The following is a 25,580-nucleotide window of genomic DNA, read 5'->3' as shown; positions in this document are numbered from 1 at the left end:
AGCATTCGTAATCATTCAGGCAGTCGCAGTTATACAATCAGCTCACCATTCTGAAGTTGTGAAATTGCAAAAAACTTAATTTTGTCGCTTTATTTTTAGGCGCCGGCTGTAGAGGACGTCGGCGTCGCGACGTTGCTCAATCCCAGTCAGTGAATGACATGAAATCGAAGGAAAAGTGCGTTTTCATTTTGCCGCTGTTTGTGGGAACATGTATGACGATGAATACTTCTCAAACCGCCACATGTTTTCTGGTAAGTACTAAAAGTGAACCGAATTGGAAATCGCTGGTTTTCCACACTTGCAGCCCCAAGAAAACTGGGCGAGTTTCACTGGAACTCTTCTTGGGTGTTGAGTTTCTGATCCCAGTTTCAATGCCGGTCTATGAAAGGCGCGAAACCAGATCCTGGGGCTCTGATTAGGGGGTTTTAAGGTTTCAATTGAGTTTTCTGGGAAATCGATTAGGAATTTTGGGGGTCGTGCCTATGGGGTTTGCCAAAGTCAAGGCGGAATTCAATGTCACCCTCATAAGAGGGAGGTTTTACTCATTTCATCCCCTTACACAATTTCTCTAGTGGGCCTCAACTTTGGCATTCAGGACTGTTTGATTCGGTTTTTTTTCGCAAATCTGGGCAGGAAAATGGAAATTTGCAAAAGAGAGTTTTTTTGACACTTTCAGATTGTTTTAGCACGCACACTGGAAATAACCTTCAGACAATCAAGGTGACTGAATTATTTTATTCTTGTTGGATCTATTCAGTCAACTCGATTTGTTTTCATTTTGCATTAAATCTTGGGGCTTCAAATTCAACTTTCATGATAATTTTTTTAAATTGTAATCTCAAAAACTTTTATATTAAAGTGAATTTTCTGCCGATAAACTTCTAACTTCTACTTTTAACTTCTTCTAACTTCTTCAAAAATGAAATTTTGCAAAAAAAATATTTTTTTCCACTCTCAGATTGCATGTTTTAATTTTTCACCTCTTTTCAGTCCACTCGATTTGTTTCCACTTTAAAGTTCAATTTTTCAACTTCAGACTCGCTTTTGATGATGTTTTTTTTGCATAGAAATTTGATAAAGTTTTATATTCAAGTGGTTTTCCTGCGTATGAACTTCTACTGTAAAACCGATAGATTTTTCGAGGATTTTTGGTTGCAGTGAAAAATAAGTTCTCCACGACGCTTCGTAAGCACGAGTAGAAAAAAAATTATGCCGAAGAAAAACAGTGTTTTCAGTGTCCAGTGTAAGCTTTCGAGCGGAAGTTTTCTGAAGATGCAAGCCACTCGTGATTGCAAAACGTTAGGATGAAATTCTTCTAGACTCTCGGCCTCAACTTTGACAAAAGGCAAAGCTTTCGGGTGAAAGTTCTCTGAAGATGCAAACCAGTCGTAATTGCAAAACGTTAGGACCAAATTCTGAAAAAATCCTATATTCAAGTGTGCTTACTGCCCTCAAACTTCCGCTGTGAATCTTGTGTTGAAAATTTCTCCATGACGTTTCGCAAGCACAACTGTCTTGCATCTTCAGACCTCTTTTGCTTGAAAGCTTTCGCTGGACACTGAAGAAACACTGTTTTCCTTTGGTGAACGTTTTGGCATTAATTTTAGCTTTCAAGGGCCCTAAAAAGGCTGAAACGGCGGTCCAAGAAAAACAGTGTGTATCAGTGTTCAGTGTAAACCTTTGAACGAAACATCTCTGAAGATGCAGAACACTTGTGCTCGCAAAATGTCACGAATAAACTTCTGCGGTCTGTCAAGCAAAAAAAAAATGTACTCACGTTTTGCAAGCACGAGTGACCGGCATCTTCAGAGATGATTTGCTTGAAAGCTTGCACTAGACACTGAAGGTCAACGTTTCGGAAATTTCTTTGGCTCTCGGCAGGAGTTCAAGAAGATCAGTCTTTTTCAGTGTCCAACATAAGCTGTCGAGCAAAATGTATCTGAAGATGCAAGCAACTTTTGCTTGCGAAACGTCGAAAATATATTCTCCTCCACGGCGAACTAAAAGCTCGAAAAACTCTCCAGTTTCAAGCAATTAGAGCATTAAAGAGTGTTTAGTGTGGAAAGCGAAACTTAAAAATTCGGATAGAAAATATATGCGAGGAGGTTCATAAATTCCACAAAATTCTTCATGGGATTCATTGGATCAATTGCCAAAAACATGGACAATATTGGACTAAACCCGAATGAGGCCAAGTGTAAGGTCGGATTTTGAAGAAAAAAACTTTTTCAAGAGAAGTATCCGGTTGGCATGTTTTTTATCGAAAACGGAGTAAGATGCGAACGAAAAATAGAGACTAAAAACGTGTATTTTCTATTGCTTCAACTAACCAAGAGTAGCTTTTAAAAAAATATTTAGAGCGCACTTATTTTGGGAAATAATCTTACTACTTGCCCCTGGGGCACGCCCATGAAAAAGATTGTGTTTCGTCTAATAGACCCTAAAAATTCTTTAGCAAAACAGCAACAAACTGTTAAAACTTTATCGAAACTAAATCATACGTTTTAAAATTAGAACCGTAATTTTTTTTTATTTGAACACCCTGAATCACAAAGATAAGCGTTTCCAACCTACATTTACAGACAGTTTTTCTCTTTAATTTTACCCAAAAAACTCCATTTTATATCTTAGCTCCTCATATAAGATTACGCTTTAAATATTCATATAATTGTATCAAAGTAACAGAAGATAATTAGAAACTTGCCGTTAGAGACGTTTTTTAACACTGTCTTATTATATGTACAGTAAAAACTGCTCGTTAAGGCACAATATTGTGTTTGATGGGGAAGTTTACGTAAAAAAACACTGAAGTTATTTTTTGTTGTTTTTTAAAAAAGAATGCGGAAAAAAATTAAAACTCCTCAAAAGTCGGTGGCGTAGCCCTTTGTTGCTTCGGGTAACCTTAACTAGACCACAGCAACTCCACTGAATAAACTAAAAAAATGTCGCTGCAATCTAAATTGCACAAATCCTCATTGGCTTAATCCCACCGCAAGAACTTAGTCGATTTCTTTAAACATTTTCAAAAATTCTAACAAAAATCAACGGATTTTTCAAACGCCATTACAGTTTTTTCTGGAATGTTTTGCATTTTTAACTTCCATTCACTTAGTTTTTCAGTTCAGGTAAACCATCCGAAGAACGATTTTCCTGGATTCGTAAACCAGCAATTCACAGCTAATTTAGTGGGCAAAGTAAATAAACACTTGTCTATTTTAATAGGCGAATTAAACGCAATGTATTTATGGAAAGAGTATTTTTGCGTTGATGTGCCAGCAGCAAGTGGCGGTGCGGTTAATTCAAATAACAACATCATGGTCAACATTTTATTTTACTCGATTGATAGTATTTTCTATTTTCATATAACAACAACAGCGAGAATATTTTATATGCAAAGGAAAAAAGCGTTTGGGTAGTGACTTTGGCCGAAAGCCCTAAAGAAGTCGTTTAAGACAACATCTCAAATTGGCTCCTATTGGCCAAACGTAGTATTGTCATGCATGGCATTCTCCAAGAAAAATTCACTTGTTCAAACTGCAAGTCCCCATCTAGACTCCAAATGTATAGTATTCAGGAAGCCTTGCAGTTGTTGCCTCAGGTTCTAGCTGATTGTTGTCGATTTGAATCGCATTGCAGGAAATAATAATTCAAGTCCCAATTTGCTCAAAGAGGGTGGCGTTCAATGGCGAGGAAGTCGCGGATCCATTGTTAACGGCAGTGCCCCAAGTGGGTTCCGAGGCGGCGATCAAGAGCGGAACTTCTACGAGCATAATGTGGAGAACTCCATTGCTGGGTGCAACCAGTTGGAGAGATCCCGCGCAACTGAGAATGACCCTATTCACCTCAAGAGACGGGTGGGACTCGTCAGTGGGGTGGCTTTAATTGTCGGTACCATGATAGGTAAGCGCTTCCAGCCGACTTACCCAAATTGGTTCTGACTGCTCGCTTTCCTTGGCGGTTGCAGGATCTGGAATTTTCGTCTCACCTTCGGGTCTACTGGAACGGACAGGCTCAATCGGAATGAGCTTTGTGGTGTGGATGTCCTGCGGCTTGTTGTCTCTTTTGGGTAAGTATTCAATTGTGTGATTACCAATTTTGAAGCAATGGTAAGTTTAAACTCTGGAACCTCGCAGCTACCGGAGAAAACTGACCAAGAAGCGGCGTTGCCGATTTTATTATTTTTCCTAGTAACTGTAGTACAACGAAAAGCCAGCTTCAAGAAATGCATTTTTTCTGGACATTAGAAGAAAAAAAATACAGTTGCACTCTTTTAGAACGAACTTGTGCAGTTTGGCAACACTATGTCAGTTTCGGTTGATTTTTGGGTTTTCGGTTGTTTGAAACTTGATTTACATGCACTCAAACGCTGGTTTTCCAAAATAATCAAGACGATCGGGAAAGGGTGTACAAAACATCACATTGCATGCTAGTCAAAAAGTATTTAATTGACTGGCAAGCTTTGAGGATGAAGACCTTTAAAATGAAACGTCTTAGCAAAAAAATATGCAGTAGGATGCTCGAATGACCACCAACACCATTGTTTGGCTCAATTTTAGTTTCTACAGTTGGCAACTTTGGCGTGCTTTGACGTTTTTCATTCTGTAGTTGTAATTTCCTTCTAAATGTCATTGTCACCCATTGAAATCAGTCAAAATGTATCAATTGTTTGAATTGGATGCAATCAAGCTTGGCCTTATTTAAGGATGAATTAATCCGTAAATTTGCAAAACGAGTTCTGAAGGCGGTTTTTTAAGCTTAAAGACGATTTGTAAAGAAAGTGCGACATTCTCGTATAAAATTAAGCGCAAATTTGAAATCACTAATAAAATGGAAATACGCAGTCAAAGAAGATTCATTCTATTTATACAGCACTAGCAATTTAACAAAAAAAAATCCGTTTGCGAAAAAATTGACAGTCCTTCAATAGCTGATGAAATCTTTTCGTGGTTCAGTTTCAGATTCTACAGTTGGTGACATTGATGTTTTCGACTATACAGTGTTAAATTCGCCCTTAATGTCACTGTCACCCATCGAAATCAATCAATATGTGACGTGTGTTTGATGGGCATCTGATTAAACTCGAATCTTAAAGATAAATGAATCCGGAAACTTGTAAAATGGCTTCTCGACTGCTGTTTTTAAAATTTAAGGTCAATCAGTAAAGGAAACAACGAGCTGAAGTTCGTCAGACTCCATGTAATTGGTTGAGAAGTTTTGAAGATAAAGGTTTTCGAAACGAGCAACATTTTAGTGTAACATCAAGCGCAGATTCGCAAACTTTCAAATGCAAGCAACTAAAGAGAACCAGTTTTAAAAAGAAATTACACAGGCGAAGAAGGTTAATTGTATTTATAAAAAAATAGCAATTTAATTAAAACTTTTATTTTCTCAGTAACCAACAGTCTCAGTTTTTATAGCTTGTGACATTTATGATAAATTCGCTCTAAATGTCACTGTCAGTGATCGAAATCAATCAAAATGTGACATTTGTTTGTTTTACATGGGCTTAAGCTGGGGTTTTCGGGATTAATAAGACTGGGACTTTAGAAATGCTTCATTAAACAGTGTTTTTAGAGCTTTAAAGCGACCTGTAAAGCTTTTCAGCAAGTTCGAAAACATATGAGTAATTCAATGTCAAGTGTTGAGGATGAAAGTATTCAAGTCGAAACGTCGAAAAAATCTGTAAATTGATGATGCTGCTCGATTGATCGTCAGTCCTATTGTTTGGCACAGTTTCAATTTTTACTGTTGGCGACACTGACAGTCATGTTGTTTCGTGCTTTGACGTTTTTGATTGTGTCATTTTAATGTCGCTGACAGTAATTGAAATCAATCAAAATGTGATATTTTTTTTTACATAACATCAGGGTACGATTTTTAAGATGAATGAATCAGAAAAATTGTAAAAATGTCTCTAGAAGGGTGTTTTTTAAGCTCGAATCTTAACTGGCTTTTTTCAAGCTTAAGACTAATCAGTAAAGGAAATAACAAAGCTGAAGTGCGTCAAACTCCATGTAATTGGTTGAGAAGTTTTGAAAATAAAGGTTTTTGGACCGAGCAACATTTTAGTATATCAAGCGCAGATTCGCAAACTTGCAATCGCAAGCAACTAAAGAGAACCAGTTTTAAAATGAAATTACGCAGGCGAAGAAGGTTAATTACATTTATAAAAAAATAGCAATTTAATTAAAACTTTTATTTTCTACGGAACGAACAGTCTCAGTTTTTATAGTTCGTGACATTGATGCGCTTTGGCGTTTTCGATTCTTCAGTGGCAAATTCGCTCTAAATGTCACTGTCAGTGATCGAAATCAATCAAAATGTGACATTTGTTTCTTTAACATGAGCTTAAGCTCGGGTTATCGGGATTAATAAGACTGGGACTTTAAAAAATGCCTCATTAAACCGTGTTTTTAGAGCTTTAAAGCGACGTGTAGAATTTTTCAGCAATTTAGTCAGAAAACAAATAAGTAATTGAATGACAAATATTGACTATGAAAGTCTTCAAATCGAAACGTCGTAGAAAAAATGTTTACAATTGATGATGCTGCCTGTTATTTGACACAATTTCAATTTTTACAGTTGGCGACATTGACGGTCATGTTGTTTCGTGCTTTGACGTTTTTGATTGTGTCATTTTAATGTCATTGTCAGTCATGTCAGCCAACAAGGTCCGATTTTAAAACATGAATGAGTCAGAAAAATTGCAAAGATGTCTCTAGAACGCTTTTAAGACGCAAAATTCTAACATAAAATTAAGTTAGAAAATTTCGTTATAAATGTAAAATTCTCAATAACTACGGAATTGACAGTTCTTTAAACGTTGACAGAGTCTTTACTTGGTTAAGTTTCAATTACTACAGTTGTTGACATTGACGTGATTTGACGTTTTTGAGTATGCACTTAAAAATTCGCTCTTTACGTCACAGTCACTAATCCAAATCAATCAAAACTTGACATTTGCTTGGTGTTCATGCAACTAAGCTCGGTTTTAACGAGTTATGAAGATTTAAAACTGGAAAAATCTGATAGATATGGGTTTTTTTGCGCTTAAAACCTTGAGTAATAAAGACAGCGTTTTCTGCAGTTGTAAATAACATCAATGGTGGTTCAAGATTAAAGTGAAATGCTTACTTTTCCGCAAAAAACGCACCCACTTGATCAAAAACAGCAGAACTAAACAATAAAAGACTAGAACCTCCTAAACCTCAAAAGCCCTAATTTTTTTAAAACTTAAAAAATTACACCTTTAAGGTGCCCTCTCCTATGCCGAGCTGGGTACCATGAACACCTCATCCGGCGCGGAGTACGCGTACTTTATGGACGCGTTTGGAGCGCCTCCAGCGTTCCTCTTCTCATGGGCCAGTACTCTAGTCCTCAAACCCTCCCAAATGGCGATCATTTGTCTCAGTTTCGGGAAATACGCCGTGGAAGCCTTCGTAACTGAGTGCGAGCCGCCAGAAATCGTTGTGAAGATGGTGGCCCTCCTAGCTATGGGTAAGTCAGTTCATCCATCTGCCATCTCCTTTTACTAAAGGAGTACCGTTCTAGTGGTGATCCTCTACGTCAATTGCTACAGCGTCAATTTGGCCACTAGTGTTCAGAACGTTTTCACTGCTGCCAAGCTGGTTGCTGTTCTGATCGTGATCTTGGGCGGAGCGTACAAGATAGTGGAAGGTAAGCATCAGGATGGTTTCAGAGCTTTAGAATCTGAGCAGCAGATGGAGGAATCGGCTGGTTATGGATCTGAATTCACCGCTGTTGCCTTAAATAAATAAATTCCAGGGAATACCCAGCATTTAAGGGACCCTTTTGCAAACACCAAGTCCTCAGTTGGCAATATTGCGACCGCATTTTACACCGGCCTTTGGGCGTATGACGGGTGGAACAATTTAAATTATGTGACTGAAGAAATCAAAGATCCATCCAGGTAAGCAAAGGCTTCGTTACCAGACAGACAGTGGTTTGCAGCAGTAAAATGCATTGTAGAAACTTGCCACGCAGTATAGTGATCGGAATACCGTTGGTGACCATTTGCTACGCGCTCATCAACATATCCTACCTAACAGTGATGTCGCCCATGGAAATGATGACCAGTGAAGCTGTAGCTGTGGTGTTTGGCAATCGGTTGCTTGGTAAGGCTGTTGGCTCTCTAAGTAGTGGGAGTTTGAATGTTGGACACTTTCCAGGAGTTATGGCCTGGCTGATGCCGCTTTCCGTCACCATTTCTACCTTTGGGTCCGCAAACGGTACGCTGTTTGCTGCTGGAAGACTCTGCTTTGCGGCTAGTAGGGAGGGCCATTTACTGGACATTTTGTCTTATGTGCACGTTAGGCGATATACTCCCTCTCCTGGCCTGATTTTCCACGTAAGGAGTTCTCCAATTTTCCAGCTTTTGTTGGTGAATTTTTGGGTTTCAGTCAATAATTGCGGGCGCCATGGTTTTGTATGGAACCATCGACTCCTTGATCGACTTCTTCAGCTTCACTGCCTGGATTTTCTATGGGGGCGCGATGTTGGCTCTGATCGTCATGCGACACACCAAGCCGAACTATCCCCGACCTTATAAGGTAGTTTAGGTGATTTGCAGCCGTTTCCGGTACAAAAACGCGTTTTCCAGGTGCCAATTATCATCCCCTACTTGGTTCTGTTGATCTCGTTCTACCTGATTATTGGGCCCATTGTGGACAAGCCCACCATCGAGTACCTGTACGCTGCATTGTTTATTTTAGGTGGAATGATCTTTTATGTTCCTTTCGTACATTTCAAGTGCCGCATCCCGTTTATGGGTAAGTGGTCACTTTGGAGGTACGCCCGATAACTGAAACACACTGTTCCAGATGGTATCACTGTGTTCTTGCAAATGTTGCTGGAAGTGGCGCCAACAACCAACATGTTTGACTAGAGCTGTTTTTTACTATTTTTATATTTTATTTATAAATCGTTTACAAGACGGTTCGGAGCCAGTGTTGCACTTTTTACTGTCTGAACGGCTGGTGTTATTAAATGCATTTATATAATAACCCAAGTTGGATCTTTCGAATATTTTTATCAATGGCGATGTGATGGTTTGTATTAAATTTGTTAAACAATAGAAAAATGGTTGAAAGTCAGTTGTTTGTTCGATCCCAAAGCCCCCTCATTTTCTTCCAGATATATGAAGAATATTTAGGAACAGTATGAGAATGAGAGTAGCAGAATGAGAGAAGAGTGCCACAATTCTTTGAAAAATTGCCAAAAATGCAAGAAAGTCACATTTCCTTTGAAATGGAAATGGGAAAAGTTTTGTTAAGTTAATTGTCGTTTTGAACAATTTATTTAAAACGATTTCATCCTGCCAAATGGGGAGTAGGTGACACACTCTCAAGATTGCTCTTATAAACGGTTTAAAGAATTGGTTCCCAGCTAGTCGGGGTTATGCGAAAAGAATTTTGGAAAATATTTTTTTAGCGCGTTATGACACAAAATCTATTGCTGCCAACTAAAATCTAACCAATATTTCAGTTAAAAATATACCAAAAGTGCCCAGTCACTTCTCTGATAGAGTGGGGATTTCTCTATCTAATGTTTTCAAAAAAAGTCTACTAGTTAATCAATTAACTTAAAAGGAACTTAACCTGTAAAATGGGAAGCAGGTGGCACACTCTCAATTACAAATATTGCCAAAATTCGAAAAAATTAGTGAAAAGTTCGCACTTTTAAACCTGATGAGAGTGAAGATTGCTCTTCTTAATGGTCTATCAAACAGGCTTCTAGCTGGTCTTGAATTTCCATAAAGAAATTTCAAAAAATATTTTTTCAACGTGCCGTAACGCAAAGTCAATTGCAACCGATTGAAAAATAGTCAACTATTCATTTTAAAAATAAATCCAAAAATGAGAAAAGTGTCCAGATATGCGACACTTGTGTTATAGAGCGGATATTTTTCTATCAAATGCTCTATAAAAAACTCTACTAGTTAATTCTCGTTTTGAATAATAAATTGAAAACGCCCTTAACTCGTAAAATGGGGAGCGGGTGGCACACTCTCAATTAAAAATATTGCCAAAATTGCAAAAAAAAATAGAGAAACGTTTGCACTTGTAGACCCGATAGAGTGATGATTGCTCTTCTTAACGGTGTATAAAACAGGCTTGTAGCTGGTCTTGAATTTGCATAAAGAAATTTCAAAAAATTATTTTTTCAACATGCCGTAACGCAAAGTCAATTGCAACCGACTGAAATATAGCCAACTTTTCATTTTAAAAGTATACCAATAATTAAGAAAACTGTCCAGATATGCGACACTTACGTTATGGACCGGATATTTCTCTAGCAAATGCTCTATAAAGAAGTCTACCAGTTAATTCTCATTTTGAATAATACATTTAAAACCTCCTTAACTTGAAAAATGGGAGCGGGATGCACACTCTCATCTAAAAATATTGCCAAAATTCCCAAAAGATTTACACTTTAAAGTCTGACAGAGTAATAATTGCTCTTTTAAATGATCCATAAAACTGCTTTCTAGCTGGTCCTCATTTTTAGTACGGATTTTTGTAAATGATTTGTTGAGCTCTTGACGCGTAGCCAATTGCAACTTTCATCTGCAATAAAATAATTTTAGATAATTACAGTTTTCCGCAATTTCCAGCTTTTTCACTCTATTCCGGAACTAAAAGGCCCTTAATTTATCAGTTTCTCTTCATTCAGTAAAAATCTGCTGTAGTTAGATCAGGTAAATTTGATGGCTAAATAAACGTTCTACACCCAGCATATTAATCCTCAATCATCTATTGAGTTCCTTCTATTCCGAAAATGAAATCAATCCTCTTTTAACTAAACATCACTTTATTGCACACTGTAAATAATTAATTTAACAAATAAAAGCTACTTTGGCACGTTTAAGACTTCCCGACGATTTTTTTCACCTTATTCCCAAATCGCGCCCACCAACCGGGAGCGGGAGTGGTGGATGTGGCGTCTGGACCTTCTGGCGCAATTTCCGGAACACTTTCCGCGGCCGCATTAGTTTGGGGGCTGATGTACTCAGCATCAGCTACATCTGGCTGTGGATGGCTTTGCCTGCCACCTTTAACTCCTCTTTGGTTGGAGGCAGTTGCAGGAGCGCCGTATCCAGACTGCCGTTCCTGATGTGAGGTGCTTCCATAGCCGCTGGAGCCAGAAAATGTGTTACTGGAGTAGTGGGTGTGAGCTACAGCATTCACTTCAGTGTCTCTTGTAGTGTAGATCTCAATATTTGATCGAACTGAGTTGTCCAGCCGAATCTGTAAGTAGCGTTTGAGGTCGTAAATTTTGCGCGGTTGGAGACCCGTGGATATAAGTTCGGAATACTCGGGGAAACCCGGCTCGCAGTATTTTTCTAGTTTTTGGGAAACCTGCTCAACCATCTCCTGCTGCAGAGCAGCCAACGACTGCTTGTAGGCCGGCTGGGAGAGCTGGGACTGCCTGAGAGTAAAAATGCGGCTTTCTAGAGCTTGTTCTACTTGTCTTTGCACATTTTCCTCAATTTTCCTTATCACCTGCATCTGCTGAGGTGTGATATTATCCAGCGTGACCACTCGACGGTCGCTAGTAGCCCCTTCAATGTGATAGACATTTTTCAACAATTCTCGCACCAGCTTAACAAGCTTGATCTCCAAGTACTTCTGGACATCGGCAATTTTGTGGAATTCAAACTTCTGATGAATCAGGTTTGAGTATTTGTTCAAACCTTCGAGCTGAGGCTCTTGGTTGGTGCGGCCCTCGAAGCAATCGGCCAGCTTCTTCTTCACATCAGCCTCCAATTTGGCTTGGGACGCCTGATAGAGACGGTAATTGGTGGCATAATCATTGCTTGATGTGCTTGAGGAGTATTCATTTGCCACTTCTTCTGTGAGTATTTCCTCCAGCTGGCCCTCGATGCCATTGATCACATCCAACTGACCTGGCGTGATATTTTCCAGTTTCACTTGCACATATTGAGGGCTTGGGTTGGTGTTGGATTCCTCCTGCTGCTTCCTTGCTAGGGCTCTCAGTGCCTCGATCAGCTGGTCAGAATTTCTTCTGGCAGCCGCCAGCGAATCTTCCGGTGAAGAGGAGGAAGCACTGGGCAAAGTGGGTTGAGGTAATGGTGTCGATAGGTCAAATGGGCTGGTTTGAGTGGAAGTGACCAACGATCCAGACTGAACTGCTGGCACTTTGCTCAGAGGCACAAACTCAAACTGCTGCGCCTGGGAGTTGATTTCGCTCTCCAGGAAATTGCGGGGAGTAGTTTGAGGGCGCAGGCCTCCAATGCCGTTTTGAGTCTGGACCATCTGGAAATTAAAGGAGTCCTTATAGTAGCCAGACTTTTGGAACTTTTCAACCAGAGTCCTGGACACATGCGACTCAATATATTGCTCCAAAGCAGTCACGTCCTTTTGCCCAATGTTCAAGTAGGCGTATCTTCTGTCGCCTAGCAGATTCTGGCATTCCCTGGTAATATTCGCCCGGAGCGACTCCAGAGTTTTCGAGTAGACCTGCGAAGGGAACCACGAAGTGGGCAACTCATTTTTTATTATTTCGTCGATTTGATTGGTTAAAGTGCTCTCAATGCTGGCAGAAATCGACTGCAATTGAGGAGGAATGCTTGGCTCAACAGTTGCAACTGGAGTAGAAGGTTCTCTGATGGGATTTACGTACCCAGCTGGCGGCAGAGTTGGTACAGGAACACTATTTACCGGCCTCAATTGGTTGGTGGAGGTTGGAGCTAGAGGTTGCACAGGAACAATCAAGTTGGGCTGTGCGAATGTTCCGACAGTTTCCACCGATGGCGATGTTGAGGGAGAGTCCACATTAATCCCAAACACTGTCTGCAGCTGCGCTCTTAGTTTCTTAACCAGTTTGATTTCTATGTACTTTTTCACATCGGAAATCTTGCGGAAGTTGAACTTACTATAAACCTGATTGGAGTACTTGTTCAGACCGCTAATCTCAGTGTTGGCCTTTAAGGTGCCAGCAAAGCAATCAGTCAAGTTCCTCCGCAATTCCCTCTCCAGCTTGGCAAGAGAGGTTTGGTACTGTTGATATCTTGATACAGTTGATTGAGAGTTGAAGGTCTCCTTATTCACAGCAGCTTGCAGAATTGGTGAAAAATCCTCCTCGATGGCAGCTATGAGGGTGAATTGCTCCGGAGTGATGTTCTCCAGCTTCACATGCAAGGTGTGCGGTTGAGTTTGGGGGCGTGGCCGATAACTCAACCCTCCAGTGCCACTTTCCAAAGGCAAAACTGTCTCAGGTTCAGGCAGGTTGTTTTGCGTGCCATATTGGAGGCCCTGGATACTTCTAGGGGTAGAGGGAGTTTGCAAGCTGCCTCCAAACAGACTTGGTCTAGGCGACGAGGGGAACACCTGGTTAATCTGTACACCAGTGTCGTAGTAATCACTTTCCTGCCCTAAATTTCCAGGGTTCACAGCCTGTGGCGTGGTGGCCTCCCTTTTGTTATCCAGATTTCCTGCTACTGGACCCAAGGGTTGCACCTTTGGCGTCGATTGAGGGCTTCCAAGAATATCAGTGTCATAGTAATCCCTCTCTTGTCCTAAATTTCCCGGGTTCAAAGCCTGTGGCGTGGTTGCCTCCCTTTTGTTATCCAAAGTTCCCGCTACTGGACCTAAAGGTTCCCCTTTTGGCGGCGATTGGGGGCTGCCATTGGTCTGAAGAGGAGAATAATTCACGTTCTGAGGCCTCAGGTATTCACGTCTAGGATACCATGACTGATGATTGTATTGATGATGTCGGCTTGAGTGCTGCGAGTGGCTATGGCTGGCCTCTATTGATCCAACTGTCCCAAAATTCCGGTCCTTTTCTCCGTTAGCTGAAGGTCCATTTTCGCTTGGCGCTTGCCCAGCAAGGGCCCAATTAACTTCACGCTGGTCGTCAGGGGGAGCAAAGTCTCTTTCAGGGCCTCTGGGATAAGGCCTGAGAGCTGGTCTGGGGCTCGATTGGTAGCCAGTTCCTACTCCCACAAACACATTGTCAACCTGCGCTTGTTGAGTATCATCTGAGTCATCCTTCACTTGTCCAATATCGCTGCGCTGGGGGTTTAAACTGTTTGCGGCACTTCCTGCCTCTGTTACTTGAGAGAAAGGCTTCGGGCTCAAGCTGGAGCCTTGGGCTGGCCTCAGGCTCCCCTGGTACCCGGTTTCCACTCTTTGGCTCCCCAGTCCAATAGACCCGAAGTCGTGCTCAACTTGCACTTGTTGGGTATCATCTGAGTCATCTTCCAGTTGTCCGATCTCGTTCTGCTTGGGAATTGAGCCTCCTGCCGCTGTTGCTTGAGATAAAGGCCGTTGGTTCAAGTTAGAGGCTTGAACTGGTCGGATTCCTCCTTGGTATCCGGTTGCCACTCGTTGACCTCCCAGTCCAATGGAACTGAAATCGTTCTCAACTTGCACTTGAGCCTGAGGTGCCTGAACAGTTGGTCTGGGTCTTGATATCCCTGGTTGATATCCCTGGCTTCCCAGCCCTATTGAGCTAAAGCCGTGGTCAACTTCCACTTGCTGAGTGTCGTCTGAGTCGTCCTCTTCCTGCCCAACTGCAATAGGCGCTACTTGCAAAGGCTTCTGATGGATGGCTTCCAGTTGGTTCTGATTGGAGCTTTGAGCTGGCCTGTTTCTTCCTTGATATCCACTCTGGCTGCTTTGACTGCCCAGTCCTATAGAGCTGAAGCCGTGGTCTACTTGCACCTGCTGGGTGTCATCCAGATCTTCCCTTTGGCGCTGATTTCCAGATACTGGAAATTGGCCAAAGCCTGGATCAACTACGATTTGCTGGGTGTCATCGTCGTCGATTTCCTGGCCAAGGTTTTCCGTGTTTAGGTTGGAAGATTGGAAGGGCTGCATTAGTTCGGAGTCGTCCGTCTCTTGGCCCAGTGGCTGAGATTGGCCGTATCCAGATGATCCACCGTATACTCCTGCAAAGTGTGATTGGATGATTATTCGGTCCAGGGGTTAAAGGGAGGACTTTTGTGAATGACGAGAAGGAAAGTCTGGATGATTTTCTGGATACTGTCTAAATACTCATACGTCTTTCGCAAATGAAAGCAATGAAATTTAATATCCAGAATACGTATAAAAACTGAATTGTGCATAGAATGAAGCTTTTTCTATGAAAAGGTCTATGGATCAGCCCTCTATCTGGTCCTGATTGTGGTCAGCGAATTATTGTTGAATGTAACGGAAAATCAATTGCAACTGATGCCAATCTAGTCAAAGTTTGAAAAATTGCCAAAAATCAAGATAATCAATCAGAAAATCGAGCCTTCTAGATCTGAAAGCGGGAGCCGTTTCCTCTTAAATGCGATGTGAGTCATTATTCTAAGTAGTCCTGATTTGAATTCGTAAATTTTGGAAGAACAAACCTGAAGAATTTTGCGAAAATTGAAGAATATTACTAGAACATCGCTTTTTTCAGGCCTGATAGAGCAAAGGTTGTTCTTTCAAATAGTTTACAATTCAAATGGTTTTCTACCGGCTTTCTATTTTGTTCAGCCTCTTTAATAATGTCTTTACATAGTGACGTAAAATCCATTTTAACAGACTAAAATATTTCGCTTTAAAATTTTCCTAAAATTGGGAAAAGTCAGTAAAAAATTGAAACTTACCGGCATAATGTAGCAAAGATTTTTCTATTAAATGATCCATAAAAAAAGTCTACTGATTAATTTTCTTTATAAGTAATGACTTCTTTAAAAAAAGTTGCTGAATGAGAGCCAGAAAAACACACTCTCACTTTTAAAATTTGTCCAAAATCGAAGAATGCTACTGGAAAATCAGCACTCACATGCCTAATAGAGCGAAAAAAAAATATTTCGATTATTATATAGAACAGTCTTCTAACAAGTTCAGAAGTTATTCAGTTCAACGAATTTTTGAAAAATGCTTTACCCACGAACCGTAAGACAAATTCAACTACAATGTTCTCTAGTCAATCCCACGTCTTAAAAATTTTCCAAAAATCGAGGAAAGTCACCGGAAAATGTATACTTGCCGGCATGATGTAGTGAAGATTTCTCTATCGGGTAGCACAGAAAAAAGTCCTTGGATAAGTGTGCTTTAAAGTAGAGAATTTAACAAAATTAACCTGCAGAAAAGGAGAACATTGACACACTCTCACTTCGAAAAATTGCCAAAAATCGAAGAATAATATTGAAAAATCCGTTCTTGCACACCTAATATAGAGAAGAACTATCTTCCAAATGATCCGTAAAATATTCTTCTAGATGCTTCCTATCATGCGCAGGCAATTTATGAAAAATATCTTATTTGCATCGTGATGCAAATTTAACTGCAATGGCTCTAGTAAATCTGTCAATTTAAAAATGTCCTTAAAATCACAGAAAGTCGTGAAAAAATCAACACTTGGAGACATGATTTAGTGAAGATTTATCCATCAAATAGTCTACATAGAAGACTACTATTTAGATGCGGTTCTACGTAACAAATTTTTAGAAAATTCACTTGTGGAATCGAAGCACAGTGACACACTCTCACTTTGAAAAATTTCCAAAAAATAGAGAACAGACCTGATTGAACAAAGATTCCTCTTCCACATGATCAAGAAAAAGCCTTCTAGCTACTTGCGGTTTTGCGTAGAGAATTTTTGATAACAACTTTATGTATGCATAGTGACGTAAGTTCAATTGCAATCGACCAAACTCTGGTCAATTTTCCACTTAAAAAATTTGCCAAAAATCGAGTAGTCACGAGCAACTCGACACTTTTTTCTCCGACATGATTTAGTGAAGATTGTTCTATTAAATAGTCTTTAGAGAAGTTCACTAGCTGGACGTGATTCTTAGTAAGTAATGAATTTTTCCTGCCGAATCGGATGAGAGTGACATATTCTCACTTTGAAAAATCGAGGAAAGCCTCGAACGAATCGACACTTTCCTACATCATTTAGTGAGGGGTATAGAGTATAGAACACTCCTTAGTGAGGAGTGTTCTATTAAATAGTCTTTAGAGAAGTCTACTGGTTGGACCTGATTCTCAGTATTTAATGAATTTTTCGTGCCAAATCGGAAGAGAATGACACACTCTCATTTTGAAAAATTTCTAAAAAGGAGAAAATGCGGCTGAACACTCGACAGTTGCAGACTTGATTGTACAAAGATTGCTCTTCCACATGGTCAAGAAAAAGTTCTTTAGCTGCTTGCGGTTTTGCGTAGGGAATTTGTGAAAAATACTTTTTGCCTGCATCGTGAGGCAACTGCAATTACAATCGACCAAACTCTAGTCAAGTTTCCACTTTAAAAATTTGCCAAAAATTGAGGAAAGTCTCGAACAAATCGACACTTTCCTACATGATTTAGTGAGGAGTGTTCTATTAAATAGTCTTTAGAGAAATCTACTGGTTGGACCTGATTCTCAGTAATTAACGAATTTTCCGTGCCGAATCGGAAGAGAATGACACACTCTCATTTCGAAAAATTTCTAAAAAGGAGAGAATGCTACTGAACACTCAAGAGTTGCAGACCTGATTGAACAACGATTGGTCTTCCACATGGTCAAGAAAACGTTTTTTAGCTGCTTGTGGTTTTGCGTAGGGAGTTTTTGAAAAATACTTTTTGTATGCATCGTGATGCAACTTCAATTACAATCGACCAAACTCTAGTCAAGCTTCCACTTTAAAAATTAGCCAAAATTCGAGGAAAGTCTCGAACAAATCGACACTTTCCTACATGATTTAGTGAGGAGTGTTCTATTAAATAGTCTTTAGAGAAATCTACTGGTTGGACCTGATTCTCAGTAATTAATGAATTTTTCGTGCCGAATCGGAAGAGAATGACACACTCTCATTTTGAAAATTTTCTAAAAAGGAGGGAATGCGACTGAACACTCGACAGTTGCAGACTTGATTGTACAAAGATTGCTCTTCCACATGGTCAAGAAAGAGTTATTTAGCTGCTTGCGGTTTTGCGTATGGAATTTTTGAAAAATACTTTTTGCATGCATCGTGAGGCAACTTCAATTACAATCGACCAAACTCTAGTCAACTTTCCACTTTAAAAATTTGCCAAAAATCGAGAAAATACAAGAACAAATCGACACTTTCGGACATGATTTAGTGAAGAGTGTTCTATTAAATAGTCTTTAGAGTCTGGTTGGACGTGACTCTAAGTAAGTAATACATTTTTCCTACCGAATCATAAGTTTGAAAAATTGGCAAAATTCGAAAATTACCACTGGAAAATCGACGCTCTCGCACCTGATAGAGCAAATATTTCCAAATGGTCCATAAAAACGCGTTTAGCAGTTTTCTCTTTTTTGTAAGGAATTATTGAAAAAAAATTACCAGCGCATTGTTAGTCAAAATCAATTGCAACCGACTAAAATCGTTCACTTTAAGAAGTCACCAAAATTCGACGAAAATCCAAGCTTTTTGTCCAAATAGATTCCCTTTCACCCCCCTTCACCCTTGCACCCTTCCAGCTGCTTCCAATTTTGAATGAGGACTTTTTGAAAAAAGGTTACCCTCGTAATATGACGGAAAACGTATCTACTGCGGAAAACGTATCTACCCCACATGTTTAGTTATCATGAGGATGGCGACACTGAGGATGAACTGGACTGAATCCAGATGGGTTAGTACTAAATGAGACCACACACACTTGAAAAAATCATGTATTACAAAACCGATTGATTACAGCAAATGGCCTTAACCTAAACATCTAGACCACCCCCTGACATGCCTCTTTACGTACCTCTGGAATTATACCTAACCCCTGTCTGCGAAGAGATTCCTAAGGGCTGGCTGCGATATCCGTAGCTCCTTTTTGCACGAAAAGGTGCATAACCCTGCTGGCAGTCGTCCGGCTGGCGCAGCTGATCCATTGGCATGTACGACCCAAAGAACTCTGCACCATTTCCAGAGCCTAAAGGGAAATTCGATGTTCACCCCCAAGTAAGTTGGATTGGACCTGATTACCTCTAGTGCCTCTGTAATAGTCCCCAGAGCTGCTGCTGTAGGCTCCAGCTCCAGCGCTAGCGCTGCTGCCGGCTGAAGCACTGAACGAAGCCGACGAGCTGTAGGACTGCTGCAGGCCTTGCTGCAGCTGAGAAGCCAGACTGTTTTGCAGCTGCGAGCGCAGCTGAGCCAGTTGGTTTTCGTTGACGCTGCCATACGAACTGGAATAGCCGCTGCTGCCGCTCACGAAGCTCTGAAGCTGCTGCGTCAAGTTCCTCTGAAGCTCCTCAGACAGTCTCCTGTAGGCTTCCTCAAAACCAGCCTGGCCTCTGGACGATGACGGGTACCTGCCAAGGTGGGCTACATTTTGGCTCAGAGCCGCCTGCAATTGGCTGCTCAGATCCGACTGCAGTTGCCTTTCCAGCTGGGCCATGTTGCTGCTTGAGCCGTGGCTACTGAACTCAGACTGGGAGGAGAGATCGTATTGATGCCCCCCTTTAATGCCCTGGCTGATTATGGGGACTATTGAGGCGGCTGTGGGGCGGTAGTAGTCTGAGTCATATCGGGAGGTGGTGTACTGGTTGTATTGCTGCTGGTTGCTGGAACTTCCCATGTTCAACTCAGAAAATTCATTTTGTGCTTGTTGTGTTTGGTAGTTCTGCTGCTGCAGCCGCTGCTGCTGTTGCTGCTGCTGGATAGTTATCCAGCTAAATTTGAACAGTAAAGTAATAACTGATAATGTTGTTGTTGTTGCACCTACTGTTGCTTGGCGCGCTCAAAGTCCCTGGTCAGCTTCTCAATCAGGTTAGTCTCTACTTGTCTGCGCAGGTTCTCCAAGTCAGCAACATTGTAGTTGTACTGAGTGGTCTCCCCAGTGCTGAACATGTGCCCGTTCTTCTCATACTGGGTTCCGAAGTGTCTTCGCAGCTCTTCATCCAGAGAGTAGGTTAAGTTCTGGCGCAGCTCTTGCTTCAAGTTGTTCAGAACTTGTCCAGTGTTGACTGAAGAGAAACGGGAGTTTTCGGAAAAGTACTGCCTCTGGGCGCTTTCCAGCAGCCTGTTCAGCTCGTTGTTCAAATTGTTCTGGACATTGGTCGCAATGGTTGTAACGGACGTTGCGCTTGGTGCTTGAGAGAACTCGACCTGTCTGGGAATGTGTCAAAACTAGCTCAATATCTGCAGTTAATTAGGGGCCATTTGAACTCACCTGCTGGACTCAAATTCCGAATACTGAGACCCTCCGTATTGGGTGTTTGGATATCTTTCTTGAGAGATGGAGTTCAAGTTGGGGTACACCGGCCTGTATACAGTAGGCCTGTATGTTACTGCAGGTCTGTAGGTGGTTGTAACTTCATAGCGGTCGTAGTTCCTGGAGGTGACTGACTGCTGGCGGGATTGAGAGGACCTAAACCAACCCTTCTATTAGCTCCCAACGGATCCGGATCTGGAAAACTCTGGCTCACCGATAAGACTGTTCCCTGCGAATGGTCTCCAGCAAGCTGCTTTCGATTTGTCTTTGCAGCTGATCAAGCTGCGCCTGGTTGTAGTTAGGACTGGCCTGCAATCTGCCGCCATCAATGAGCGAGTAGGACTGTCCGCCTCGGATGGTTTGAAAACCAAACCTCTCCTGGAGCATTTCATTAAGTCTGGCAGTTAAGTTTCTGTGCAGCTCACTTTCCAGCAACCCCACATCATAGTTGCGAGACAGTCTCAGAGCGGATTCGAGCTCGTTTCTCAGGTCGTTCTGAAGCCGGGAGGCGATGGTGCGAAGGTTGGACGACTCAAATGACGACTCAGAGCCTGCCTGGAATGAGGAGCCTGGAAAAACTGGAGGGTTAACTACCTGGAATTACAGTCGGATTTTGGGAGTTTAGTACCGGAGAATTTGTTGCCCGTTTGGTAATTGGACGCCGCCAGACCTTCGGATTCCAGATCGTTGTAATGGGAGCCTCCGAAGCCCAAGCTTCCGGATTGGTATCCAGAGGATACTTGGCCGCCTACGCTTGCGCCGTAACTGTTTGCCAACAAATTGCCGTGGGATATTAAGTCGGCATTGCCATCATAGTAACCTGGAATGTGGTTTTTATCGTTTGAATGGTTGATTTTAAGCCATACGAGCTGCAAACCCGGTAAAAAAAATACTTAATGAATTTGAAACCGTATCAAGCACGAATTTTGTATACCAGTTTTATATATGTGAATGGGAAACTGACCGTCTACGGACTATTTTGTGTTTAAAGGGAAAAAATGGTCTCAAATGCTGTGCGACTAACTTCGGGCTAAATACTGTTTGAGCCTCATAGAGTCACAGTTATTTACTGATTTAGCAGCACGTTGTTCTCAACAATTTTCGAGGTTTGAAGAAGAAAATTAACGGTTTGGTTTCTGTTTAATGTGTTTTCTGTTCGATTGTGAAGTGAAGTTAGTTTGGTGCTCAACGTGCTCGGTACAACATCGAGAAAAACATCAGAAAATGATCGTATAAGCAAGTGTTTAACGCCGAAACTGAATAAAATGAAGAACAGCGATCCGAAAACTATCTAAGAACTGTCCCAATACATTTCAGACAGTGTCGTGCGCAAAGAGCTCAGCACAACCGCATTGTTCCAATTTTCGAGAAAATAAATGAAGGATTAATGCCCAAATTAAATAAATTGGAGAACAATAAATAAACCTCTCTAATTAAACTGTGCTTCTAGGAATTTCAGACAGTGTCGTGGACGAATTTTCTAGCACAACTTCAACAGCAATTTTATATACCAGTTTTATTTATATGTTTGAATGGGAAACTGATCGTTTACGGACTATTTTGTGATCAAAGTGAAAAACTGGTCTCAAAAGTTGTGCGACTAACTTCGGGCTAAATACTGTTCGAATCTCATAGAGTCACAGTTATTTACAGGTTTTGCAGCACGTTGATCTCAACAATTTTTGAGGTTTGAAGAAGAAAATTAACGGTTTGTTTTCTGTTTAATGTCGATTGTGACGAAATTTTGGCACAACTCTCTGAAACCTCTGTAGTTAACTCTGTCTTAATGAACTTTAGACACTGTTTTGCTCGAAGGGCTCTGCACAACATCGACAACATCAGTTTTGGACTTCTGAAGAAAAAAATGAACGTTTAGGTAGGTAATTGCCAAACGACCAACGTGAATACATTGGGGCACAATACGCTGAAAGCTCTCTAGTTGACTGTCTCTGTAAAGTTCAGGAAATCTTGTGCTCAAATCAGTCGGTACAACATCCACAATATTTTGGATATCTGTGGCAAAACAAGCTGAAAAATATGTGGTTAACTATCTCTCTATAGAGCTCAGACAGTGTCGTGCCCGAAGGGCAACATCGACACAACATCGACAAAAATTATTTGCGACTTTTAAAGTCGAAATTGAACGTTTAGGTTGAATTGAATGTATTTGAATCAATTTTAGGCAGTGTCGTGCCCAAAGGTCTCGGCGCAACATTGACAACAATAGTAATCGATTGCTGAAGAAGAAAATGCTCGTTTCAGTGCCTGTTTAATCCCGAAAGAGAAGAAATAGGAGCACAATGAAAATGATCGTATAAGCAAGTGTGTAACGCCGAAACTGAAAAAATGACGAACAGCGAGCCGAAAACGATCTAAGAATTGTCCCAATGAATTTCGGACAGTGGCGTGCTCAAAGAGCTCGGCACAACCGCAATTTTCCAATCTTTGAGAAATAAAATGAAGTATTAATGCCCAACGTAAATAAATTGGAGAACAATAACCTGAAAACTCTCTAGTTAAACTGTGCTGACAACCTCAATTATAACAAATAATTACATTTTATGACAAAAATAACGGTCCAGCAGCTATTTTTATTATTTTAACAACTGAAGACTTTTTTAATAATTAGGCTTAACACACTCTCATTCCAAACAATACACCTTAAGCGTATATTGGGGAAGGAATTTGAATATTTTTTAGCCCTGACACTGAGGAAATAATGCACTCCTGGAAGCATCCAAAAGCGAAAACTCACCAGCATTTCCAGATTCCCTCCTATTTGGATTCACATACTCGGAATGTTCGCTGTTCGAGCTCACTTTGGGCTTAACTCGGCCCTCCAAGTCTCCAGCTTTACTATAGTAGCCCTGGTCCTCAGTTTTATGCTGCAGCTCGTTGTTCTTGAAGGAGGAGGAAGAAGTTTTGTAGTTGTACTCCTGATGGTACAACCCGCTTGGAGAAGCGGCAGCAACTGCTATTGCCACCGCTAAAAGCAGTGTGGTTTTCATTGCGTGGGGTCTGCAATTGAACATGAAGAAACATTTAAATCACTCCAAGTCTTCGGAGTGTTTTAGCTGCAGCCTCGCCTTCTTCAGCTGATAATGGCGGATAATATGAATCTAGCGCGACCCAGTTATCGCACTCTAATTAGCTTGCAATATTCTTATCAAAATGGGGCGCAATCTGCATTCGAAGAACAGCAAGTGCGTTTTAATTGCGATCGAGAAATTCGTTCCTTATGTCGCTAAAAGTGGATATACTGAGGGTTTTTCATTGGGTGGACATTGATCTGCATTTTCGTATGGAACCTTCTAGATCTGGACGCCGATAAGAGCGTAATTCGAGGAAAACAGTACGAAAACATCTTATCTGCTTGAAGAGCTGATGTAATATATGTATGTCTTCATCGTTACAACTGATAACGGAACTGAAAACTCTGTTCTCCGAGTTTTAAGCAAGTTTTAAGTGGGTTTTAAGTAAGGAAATTTTCCATTAAAGTGCAAATAAATTGTAGACAATTTTTTTAAAATACTAATGGGGCCTATATGGATTACTTTAGGAACTTCTTCAGGTGTTAATAAAGTGGATTCTCCCTTAGGATATAGGGAATTGAAAATTTCTTTAAAACGCTCTCTTACCTATAATTCTTGTCCAGCTGGATTAAAAAATGTTAACGTCTTCACTCACTAAACTGACTACACGTAGTATGAACAAGAATTATATATGGAAGAACTTAATCATGTGTTGATACCATTTTGCCCCCGTTTCTCTTTATCTCAATCTCGTTTAATTGGCAATAATGTTGTTATAACATTTTTATTTCGAACTGGTTCGAAGAATCGTGTAAACATCAATTCCATGTCAATCTGTAGAAACTGTTTATTAAGCGATCCTTGGAATAGATGAGTTTCCGTGAATGAACGGGAGTTGGATTATCTTTGAATTAAGAAGAAAAAAATATTGTAAAATCAACCAAACTTTAATACACAGCACATGTGGAGTCTTTGGCCACCTTTGCACATAATGGACTCAATACCTAAGCCAATTATCTTAAACTTATATGTTCTTTAACGTGGTTTATATAGGTAAAGGATATTTCGATCAATTTTGTAATTGTTTTAGAACTGTGTAGAACTTTGAGAACCATCTACAAAGAAACCATTATAATTAAAATATGTATCATTATTAAGTGAGCCTTCAAAGTCTCTAGACTTTAATCCGCTACATTTTTGTACCTTAGCATTAAAAACCTCAATTTTGAGGCCAACCAGTTAAGAACTAGAAGGATATCCAATGAAGAATCTTCAGATTTTCTTTAGAAACCGAACAGAGCCTCCAAAAAACTAGAACTAAAATGTAGATTGTTGCGTTTTGAGAGTTTTTAAGTGCATTGAAAAGGGGCTGCTCGACTCACTCGGTCATAATGTACTTAATTATCCATTTTACTGTGAGAAAGAGTTGATTTTCCGACAGCAAAAGTTGCAGTGTTTTGTGCGATTTTTCCAACCGGTAGTGGGATTTTAGCTCCGAAAACGCAATTTTTGGAGTTTTGACTACGTTCTAAAGACTTCTATACTAATTCTTACTAAACCTTCTATAGTAATGGTAAGTGCGATTTTTCCATACATTCTTCTGAACCTTACAAATTGCCGCGTTTGGCTCCACAAGGCTGATTTCTGATCCCTTGAATCAATCCCTCAATTGTTTCTGCACCATATACGGAGTGTTCAAAAATTGCATTTGCAATCTTCATATGTTATATATCTATCTGCTAGTAAGAGATCTTACTAGCGGCGATTAAAACACTTTTTGCGTATATGCATATTTTCCAGAATGAGGCCTCGATCGCTTAAATGGTCCAGATGAACGACTCTAAAGCGATTTTTTGAAGGAAAGCCTGAAATGACAAAGTTTTCCAAGTTTCCCTGGTAATTGATGAGTTTTGCTGGAAGTTCTAGCCGGTATCTTCGCACAGATGAAAACCAACAAAATCCGACTTCAGTATTTATTAGAATAACACTTCTTGGACTTGGAAAGAATGGTGCTCGCCTCGCTCCATCCAGATTTGGAAAAATGGCAGCTTTTTTTAATTTTTTACGCAAAAGTGTGGATTTTCCGTTGACGGCAGTTCCTTTATAGAGTTTTGTGCTATTTTTCTGACCCCTCGTGCGATTTCAGCCCAGAAAACCTCGTTTTTTTTAATTGGTCTCACGTTTTTTAATTTTGCAAACCGTTTTCAAAAATCAGACTTTAGTGCGATTGAAGTGGAAATTTAAGCGCTGTCAACCACATGAGTCTTCTATAGGGTGTGAAAGTTTCGAGTTGCTACTTGCTCCAAATGGCAAGTTATGAGTTTTTAAAGGAAAGCGTGCAGTTGAGTAAAAGTGCGAATTTTTCGTCGCTC

General features: G+C 40.5%; 2 protein-coding genes and 1 long non-coding RNA gene across 4 annotated transcripts; 2 read left to right on the top strand and 1 right to left on the bottom strand.

Annotated features, from left to right (window-relative positions):
• The first annotated feature begins 12 nt into the window (after window positions 1-12).
• On the top strand, window positions 13-9,109 carry LOC109540697 (b(0,+)-type amino acid transporter 1). Of its 2 annotated transcripts, none has more exons than XM_019909140.2 (11): window positions 13-251; window positions 3,637-3,900; window positions 3,965-4,066; window positions 7,255-7,497; window positions 7,552-7,677; window positions 7,786-7,930; window positions 7,990-8,135; window positions 8,190-8,368; window positions 8,421-8,570; window positions 8,621-8,789; window positions 8,841-9,109. In XM_019909140.2, exons 1-11 carry the CDS (start codon window positions 209-211, stop codon window positions 8,903-8,905), a joined length of 1,632 nt encoding a protein of 543 aa, XP_019764699.1. In that variant the 5' UTR covers window positions 13-208; the 3' UTR covers window positions 8,906-9,109. The 2 variants fall into 2 exon arrangements, with proteins under 2 accessions (XP_019764699.1, XP_019764701.1); XM_019909142.2 differs by having other exon boundaries at window positions 14-251; window positions 3,670-3,900.
• A 1,703-nt stretch (window positions 9,110-10,812) lies between these two features.
• Window positions 10,813-23,915, bottom strand: LOC109540696. The gene is made up of 9 exons (XM_019909139.2): window positions 23,815-23,915; window positions 22,932-23,194; window positions 20,805-20,996; window positions 20,391-20,745; window positions 20,135-20,332; window positions 19,688-20,074; window positions 18,949-19,634; window positions 18,725-18,895; window positions 10,813-14,932 (listed from the first exon to the last, which is right to left on the bottom strand). Exons 2-9 carry the CDS (start codon window positions 23,182-23,184, stop codon window positions 10,884-10,886), a joined length of 6,291 nt encoding a protein of 2,096 aa, XP_019764698.2. The 5' UTR covers window positions 23,185-23,194; window positions 23,815-23,915; the 3' UTR covers window positions 10,813-10,883.
• Window positions 21,643-22,676, top strand: LOC125502564. Its single transcript, XR_007280335.1, has 2 exons — window positions 21,643-22,052; window positions 22,359-22,676. It is a non-coding gene; the product is annotated as an uncharacterized LOC125502564 (long non-coding RNA).
• Window positions 23,916-25,580: the final 1,665 nt, after the last annotated feature.

This window comes from Dendroctonus ponderosae, unplaced genomic scaffold (genome assembly GCF_020466585.1).
Source record: "Dendroctonus ponderosae isolate FM_Combo_2020 unplaced genomic scaffold, Dpon_F_20191213v2 Dpon_F_20191213_1, whole genome shotgun sequence".
NCBI classification, from domain to species: domain Eukaryota; kingdom Metazoa; phylum Arthropoda; class Insecta; order Coleoptera; family Curculionidae; genus Dendroctonus; species Dendroctonus ponderosae.
This window is presented reverse-complemented; position numbering and strand designations above follow the sequence as displayed.

Bases quoted from the DNA above. Each gene is read 5' to 3' on its own strand.
- LOC109540697 (XM_019909140.2), top strand. From the start codon at position 209: ATGTATGACGATGAATACTTCTCAAACCGCCACATGTTTTCTG. The intron at 4,067-7,254 runs GTAAGTATTCAA...TACACCTTTAAG, and splicing joins CGGCTTGTTGTCTCTTTTGG to GTGCCCTCTCCTATGCCGAG. The intron at 8,571-8,620 runs GTAGTTTAGGTG...CGCGTTTTCCAG, and splicing joins ACTATCCCCGACCTTATAAG to GTGCCAATTATCATCCCCTA.
- LOC109540696 (XM_019909139.2), bottom strand. From the start codon at position 23,184: ATGAAAACCACACTGCTTTTAGCGGTGGCAATAGCAGTTGCTGCCGCT. The intron at 20,746-20,804 runs GTACTAAACTCC...CAGTTTTTCCAG, and splicing joins AACGGGCAACAAATTCTCCG to GCTCCTCATTCCAGGCAGGC. The intron at 19,635-19,687 runs GTAGGTGCAACA...GTTCAAATTTAG, and splicing joins TTTGAGCGCGCCAAGCAACA to CTGGATAACTATCCAGCAGC.